Source organism: Dendrobium catenatum, unplaced genomic scaffold (genome assembly GCF_001605985.2).
Source record: "Dendrobium catenatum unplaced genomic scaffold, ASM160598v2 fragScaff_scaffold_249, whole genome shotgun sequence".
NCBI lineage: Eukaryota > Viridiplantae > Streptophyta > Magnoliopsida > Asparagales > Orchidaceae > Dendrobium > Dendrobium catenatum.
The window spans coordinates 1,955,233-1,963,161 of NW_021318711.1; the positions used below are offsets into that span (position 1 = coordinate 1,955,233).

Consider the following 7,929-nt stretch of genomic DNA (forward strand, 5'->3'; position numbering starts at 1 on the left):
AAATAACTTGTAGTAATAAAAATGCGAAAAATAAAAGACACAAAGATTTATAGTGGTTCGGTCAAATATGATATATGTTCACCCCCTGAAGACTCCCTCTTCAGGTATTGCACTATTACCAAAGCGTCTCTCATTTTGCCCATACAACAAGGCGGAGAAGTCTTTACAAAATCTCTCTTCCACCAATTTCCGGTGCGGCAGAGAACCATCGTCCTTTCACACCCTCAAAGTTTGGTAAAGAATCGTCATCCTTTCACACCATCCAAGTGTAGGCAGAAAACCGTCGTCCTTTAATACCCTCCAAGTGTCGACAGAGAACAAGATCTTCTTCAAAGATCTACTCACAGGCAACTAGAATGAAGAAAAGAAGAGTAATCACCAAAATCACAAAGAGATCCTTACCTTTGAGTAACCTTGTGAACCCTTTCCACTCCACTTATAAGAAATCTATCTCAAATACTCTCCCACACCTTCTTTCACTTGCTCTTATAAAATCACAACGACAAGATTTTTTTTTACGTTAGTTTTAGTGGATCTTTTATATCAAAGACACGAAAAACTATTCAAAAAACTAAAAATTTTTATTTTGAGCATACAAGATTGTACAGTGCGATCATATGTTCGTACATACGAATATTTCAAAAACTATTGTGTATGAACCTATTGTGAATCGTTATGAAATCATTTCGTACATGATGATCGTCCGGTATGAACCAAGTTCGTCCATACGAATAATTAGAAAAATTTTCATCTTTATCGGGATGAAGAGGGACTCCACAATTTCGTACCCTGTATGGCGTATAATGAACATGTACGTTTGATGACGACATCATACAGGATGAAAAGGGACTCGCCCAATTCGTACCCTGGATGGCGTACGTACGATGACGACAACGTACAATATGAATCATTCAAAAAATTTTCAAGTTTGTCTGGATGAAAAGTCGGGATGAAAAGGGACCCGTCCAATTCATATTCTAGAAGATATGTACGAATAGTATATCGTATAGTCGTATACTACAATCCATACTTAGAATTTTTTTTTAATATTTGTTTGTTTGATTGCTCGAATGGAAAATAACTGATCAGATCGTCCAATACAAAAGCATATCATATAATACGATCAGTTTAAAAAAATATAGATTTTAAACTCTCCCCTAGTGTGTGTATACAGTTACTCAATTACAGTCACACTCTCTCAGACTCAATAAAATGAAAAAAAAAATATTGACTTCAAATACAATAACCGCTAAACTAATCTGATTTAAAGTCTTCAATAATCTATAGTATAATTTCTCTGAAATATTAGTACATATAAACAGATAAACAATTCTTCCAAAATATATTAGGAGAAATAATAATCAAAGTAATAATATTTGGAATCATAAAAAATATACAAGTTACAAGAATATCAACAAGCAAGAACTAAGTAGCTATTATCTCAACAGCTTCCTCACCATCAGGATCTTCTTCTCGGTCGCCCTCAGGGGTAGGAGAAGAAGGATGCTCCCTCTGAAGAGAGGCGAAATTGTTGGCAAGAATGACTTGAGAAGGTAAGAATATGTTCTATTGAGGAGAATGACCTGAGGAAGAGGATTCCCCATTAGGTTGATTTAGATTTGGGATTAAAGGGTCCTTATTGGTTAGAAGAGGATCATCGGTAATCGAAATAGACTCCAAAAGTGGTTCAATAATCGGGATTATGATAGGGAGAGGTTCTGGAGTCAAGAGGGGGGTTTAGAGGAGGACCCAGGAATCCTAGGAATAGGATTTCTGCTCCTGCTTCTACCCCTAATGACTTTTAGATGAAGAGTGGTTTTAAAATCAAGGTTTGAGGGACAAAAATAATAGGGGTGGATGAGGGATCCACAACCCTCACAGCGGATAGGCTTCCAGTCTTACAAAACCTTCAAAATCATATCTTCTCCATCCACTTCTAGTAGAATTTCATCTGGCAAAGTAGAATCTTTGTTAATTTGGACACACACCCTAGCAAAAGTAAGCCCAATGCATTTTGCCGTGAGAGAATCAACCATTAAGGGTATCCCGATAAAACTATCAATTTTAGAGATACCTACTGGTGTCCACATAACCAATGGAAGATCTCAGATTTTGATCCAGAAAGGAATTGCCGCTGACTCATCACGCTTAGGCTTAAATTTTGGGGATTATTTTTAAAGTATGAAAGGCTTACCGAGAAGGAACTAGGGTCCACCCAACCAAACCATCTCTTAATCATCAGCGAAACTGAACTTCAGGAGGAAGAAGCCATTAGTTAGGGAAAGCAAAGAGAGCGAGCCCTTGAGTTTCAATGCCTTGTTCATAGAAGTAAGAAGGCGTTCATAGTATGGGTTTTGACCAATGGAGTAGCCAACAAGGGAAAGAGTCCACAAGGAAGTACCCTCCGTTAAATCACCCGCCGAGAAAGAAAGCTTCTTACTCGAAGAGACGGAGGAAATCGGGAAGTCATCAGGCACCTTCGAGGGGGTGAACACTTTATTTGCATAGGAGTAAGTCTGGAGTGAAGGGGGATCACCTAGTAAGGAGGTACCTTGATGAGGTGGGAAGTCGAGAGGATTGAGGTCCATCAGGAGTAAAGAAGAACCACCCCGATGGTAGAGCTAGGCGGCCTCAATGCCAGGAAACGAAGGAGAAGCAAAACCCTCGTAGCCAAAACAGCAAACCCTAGCAAAGCTCACTTACCACGCAATTGTTCTCAGTCTTCAAATTTTCAAAAAATTTCTTTTAAGACATACTTTCAGAAATGATACTTGTCCCATTTAAAATATATAGAAAATTTATATGTCCCATAAGAAAAATATAAGAGAAACATGTTTATTATTTATTTTCTTAGAGAAATATATTAGACGATTTTTTTTTTTTTTATGGATGTTGATCTCTTAATTGGTGGCAAGATGGAGCTGAAATATTATATTTGGAGTTTATATTTTGGGGTGCTAGCTTTTGGACGAGTTAGATTTTTCTTAGGTTGCCTTGTAATTTTGCTTAGTGGGGACAACCAGCTCAAAGGTATTTTTTGACAATTTTGGAGCTCAGTCGAGCAGTAGAGAGCTGGAGGTCTCCTTAAAGACTTTGTATAATTTTTGGCATATTAACATGTAAGCCTGTAGGTGGGTTTTAACCAAAATGAAAAACTTAAATATTCCTGCTATTCTTAAGGTTCATTATCCTAAAAAAATAATGTTCGCTCTTTCCCACTTTAGCTTTCTTCTGTGACATCATCTTCATCACTTTCGATTAAAATTTATTCACTCAAGAAGGATCATATTGGTGAAGTTCGACATTTCTTTATTCATCAGTAGCTTCAACACATGGTTTTTATTCTTATATGTTATAGATTAGATAATTTTTATGAAGCTCTAATATAGAATTAGATAGAGTATCAAATATTATGTTTTTTTATCTTTTTTAGAATGTGTGTTAATTATGTTCAGTCTTTATTTAAACTACGATCAAACATGATTCGAGCATGCTCTAATACATATTCTAGCCTTATTTAAATCACATTATTCGATCATTGTTCAAACCCTATTTAAACCTCAATTAGGCATGGTTGTTTGATCAATATTTAAACCATATTATGATATAGTTCAATCTAGGTTCAGACACATTTTTCAATAATAGAAACATATATTTTTATCATTTTTAATAAAAAAAGGTGAATCATAAAAAAAGAAAGAAAGAAATGTAAGTCAATTTGAGACTCATCAAGAAATGGAATAAATAATTGATGCTACAAAGGTATATTTTCTTGAAGATCTCATAGAAGTATGATATGCCCATTTATGCACTACAAGGCCATGCAATCATAGAACTAACATTTTAGTAGTCTAGTTTGATTACTTTATTATGAACATCAAAATTTTATCTTTAGTTTAACTGATATTGTAAAAATTTACACAACATAACTGACCATAATTGATGAGTTCACATGCAATTGTTTGAGAATAAGTCAATAGGGGAGTTATAATTTCCTAAGATGACTTTCAAAGCATACTAAACTAATCAAACATGGATCTTTCCTAGGCCTCAATGACCGCTTTAAACAAAAAATATATTTTCTAAGCGATTTTTTTAGTCATTATTTGATTTTTAAGTTCAGTATGAAAGCCAATAAAAATCTGAAAAAAAGTCTTTCAAATTATCACCAAGCCAGCTTTGCTCACATGTTGCTGGTCCCAATGTAGCCTACTACCCTTGCAATTTAGCTAAGAAGGAAAGCAATGATCAAAGGAAGCTAAAAGCTGTTACATAGCAGCAGTAAACGAGAACAAGGATGAATAGTAAATAGTAGTATTACACAGCAGTTCATTTAGTAGAACAAAAAGGTACAGTCACAAGAACAATTATGATCATCACACGCCAAACTGTCAATATTTGATCAAGTCCGGCTCTTGAATGGGATGGCCCTGATAACTATCTGGTGGTAGATGGCAGCCAGAGCAGCTCCAATGAAGGGACCTACCCAGAAAATCCACTGAAATAAGAAGAATATGAATTAAATTAGATGATGGCTTTGTTTGCTTTCTTATGGCTTCTTAAAGCAGCTTTTAAGAAGCAGGAAAAAAGCCGTCCCAAACAAAGCCTATAGTGATCTTTGAAAAGTAGGATAAAGAGTTTGATTATCACAAGTGTATTAAGAGATTTACATGGTCATCCCAAGCATGATCTCTGTTATAGATTATGGCAGCACCAAGGCTCCTAGCTGGGTTGATGCCTGTGCCAGTGATAGGGATGGTGGCCAAGTGAACAAGGAAAACAGCAAAGCCAATAGGCAAGGGAGCAAGTATCTGTGTATCAACACCAGTAAACAGTAAATTTATAGTATCAATGATTTTTGAAGATAAAAAACTTTGCTTCTTGTTGTCCATGACCGGATGATAAATAAGTCAAAAATAAATAGAACTTGTCATAGTCCAAAGTGATAATTTGTTACAATTTTCTTACTATTTTCTGAAACAACTTTTTAATCTAAAAATTTCTTGAAAGAAATAAAAAATAATGATGATCAAAAGCTGTTCCAAATGAAGTCTTAGAGTGATTGCTTGCTATAGAACTGTTGTCAAAAACGTAAGTTTTTTTAAAGCTATACTATAGCGTTTTATTATAATTTTTCCTCTTCCTAGAAAAAGTTGGATAAAAACTTTCTTACAAGTGCTTTACTCTTATAAATTTGGTTCTAAAAAAATAATTATTCTTCACAAAAAACCCAAAAAAGGCAAGAAAATTGTAATCAAGTAGGGTTGCAATTGTTCTCTAAAAAACAAACCAATCTTAGGACTCTTGCTTATTTGACATTTTTATGCTCTTACAAAAAGCCAACTAAAAGCACAGGACTGCATTGGCTGCATGTAAGATCAATCTTAGCATCCCAACTTATTTCCACAAACAAAAAACTGAAGGTAATAAGGTAATCAAATTGGCTCTAACAAAAAAATGGCTGAGTAAGATTGCTTACAGGAACATGAGAATCTCTGGCATTCCTCTTTGCATCAGTGGCGGAGAAGACAGTATAGACTAGAACAAAAGTTCCAATAATCTCAGCGCCGAGGCCATCTCCCTTTGTGTAGCCCAGGTTCACCACATTGGCTCCACCTCCCTTAGCCATGTAGAGACCCTTCTTAAAGCCCTTGACAACACCAGCACCGCAAATGGCACCAAGGCATTGCATCACAATGTAGAAGAGAGCTCTAGTCAGGGAGAGTTTCCTGGCCAGGAAGAGACCGAATGTAACTGCTGGGTTGATGTGCCCACCTGCCCACAGTGAAGAAGCCAGTAGCATTAGCTCTTTGAAAAATTGTGCAGAAGAAGAGAAAAGCCTGGAAGAAGAGAAAAATTGGTAAATAATAGAAAAGCAAGATGATATTAAGCTTAGCTAAGCTTCAAAGGACAGATTTTTTTAAGGAGATGGAGTACACAATTTGTATTTATTTCAAGTCCAAGAAATTGCTAATTAAACATTAAAGTTATATACAAACTGTCGAAATTGCATGTTCAAAGTTCAAATTAAAACAAAAAAGTTGAGTTATCAAGTTCATAATAAGGGGATGTTTAACTAAAGAGGATTTAGTTGAAGTGGGATTTAGTAAATCTCGTAAATCAAGAATTAGAAAATCCAAAAGGCTTGAAAACGTTTGGGCATAACAGATATTAAATCTAGTTAATTCTAGTAATTTATTAACAAATAATCTATAAATTTAGGATTTGAATCAAAGATAAGAACAGACAGAGAGAAGTGAAAAGTGGTGCAAATCTTTTAAATCCTACTTCACCAAGATTTACCTAATTTTAAATGCAGCTTAGGGCATCTCCAACCGAACATTATTTGCCCGTTTGCAGCTCTAGCGAGAGACCACCAAAATAACAAATGAAAACACATTTTTGAGTCCACCATAAAGAGTTTGACAGCAATATTAGTGGAAGCCATTTTTTGTCATAAAATAAATATAAAGATTATTCTTTTTTTGTGTGAGGAATAAAATTTGGTTGGAGATAAATTACTATTTGATTTGACATTTATTGTATCCTGAAGTGAAAATAGAATTTTCAGTTGAAGATGAACTTAAAAAGAGAGAAAAATTATATTTAAAATTATGTCTAAAATTTTTTTGTTCGCAATATTTTTTCTAAATCCAAATCAAAACCTCGCATCCAAACAGCCCCTTTATGCTAAGCTATAGGATATGCATGAGTTACAGACATATTAACATCACAACATGCACGCAAAGTTAACAAAAGAAGTTCAAGCCCAACGATTTCTTCATGGTAATTTTCTCCTGGAAACTAAAACAAATTTCGTAGTTCCAAATGCTCCAAAAATAGTGCTTTGGAGAATAAGCAAAATAAACTAACATAAAAATAATTTCCTTTGTCGCCAAAGAAAGACATGGCATAGCTCCCTCACAAAACACACTTAAGACATGAAGAAATCTAATTTAAAGCTTCTATCTCCGGAATAAGGAATAGCCAATGACATTAAAAAATGTCGCCAAGACGACAACAAACGTAAGAGAAGAAATAGAACAAGAGAATCCATAAATACCGGAGATCCCAGCAGTGCAGTACACAAGGGCAAAGATCATGCCACCAAAAGCCCAAGCAATCCCCTGAATCCCAACGGTTGAACACTTGCTGTTTGAAGTGGAAACCCCCATCACAGTGAGAATGGTGATGTAGAGGAAGAGGAAGGTCGCCACAAATTCTGCAATTCCTGCCCTATAGAAAGACCAGGACTTGAGCTCCCTGGGCTCAAACAGAGGAGCCGGAGGAGGCTCCTTGTAGTCTCTATCCTGACTCTGCGCAGCAGTGCCTATAGGCTGCCTTTCTGAAAACTTGTTTGCTCCCAAACTCACATCTTGCTCCTTCGCCTCCATTTCCTCTCTCTCTCTCTCTCTCTCTCTCTCTGTGAAAAATGAGCCAGAAAGATAACAAGCAAAACTCAAAAGCTTATTGCTTCTTAGGGTAGGTGCTGGGATGAGGTATTTATAGAGAGTTCTGGATACAAATTATATTTATAAAATTTGAATTTAAGCTCTCAAAAATTTTAATTAACAAATCAAAATAAACTGTATTTTATATGATTAGTGGAATGATATTACTTATTAGGAAAATAAATATGGACTATTATGCTTATTTTAATTCTAGCTAATCAATTTTATTTAAAAATCTCTCTAATGATACATAGGATGACCACATAAAAAGTAGAGTGATGAAAATATATGTAGTAAGATGATATATAGTTTCATGATAAGTAATTTTATCGATAAAATTTATCAAATGAATAATCATTTTATTTAATTATATTTTTGAATTATGCTCTCCAAATATTAAAATTTTAGTTATTTATATAACTGATTAAAAAATAAATTTTTATTTATATAATATTCAAATTTTAAATTAAATATAAAA

At 34.7% G+C, this 7,929-nt stretch overlaps 1 protein-coding gene across 1 annotated transcript; it reads right to left on the reverse strand.

The window, feature by feature from the left end:
- Positions 1–4,224: 4,224 nt before the first annotated feature.
- LOC110092528 (aquaporin PIP1-2) lies at positions 4,225–7,419 on the reverse strand. Its single transcript, XM_020817116.2, has 4 exons — positions 7,064–7,419; positions 5,480–5,775; positions 4,671–4,811; positions 4,225–4,498 (listed from the first exon to the last, which is right to left on the reverse strand). The coding sequence occupies exons 1-4, from the start codon at positions 7,392–7,394 to the stop codon at positions 4,403–4,405; spliced, it is 864 nt and encodes a 287-aa protein (XP_020672775.1). The 5' UTR covers positions 7,395–7,419; the 3' UTR covers positions 4,225–4,402.
- Positions 7,420–7,929: the final 510 nt, after the last annotated feature.

What these genes read in the sequence shown, in the direction of transcription:
- LOC110092528 (XM_020817116.2), bottom strand. Translation starts at nt 7,394, where the DNA reads ATGGAGGCGAAGGAGCAAGATGTGAGTTTGGGAGCAAACAAGTTTTCA. An exon ending in CTGCACTGCTGGGATCTCCG is followed by an intron (nt 5,776 to 7,063) that starts GTATTTATGGAT and finishes CACTGTGGGCAG; the next exon opens with GTGGGCACATCAACCCAGCA. An exon ending in CCAGAGATTCTCATGTTCCT is followed by an intron (nt 4,812 to 5,479) that starts GTAAGCAATCTT and finishes GTTGATACACAG; the next exon opens with ATACTTGCTCCCTTGCCTAT.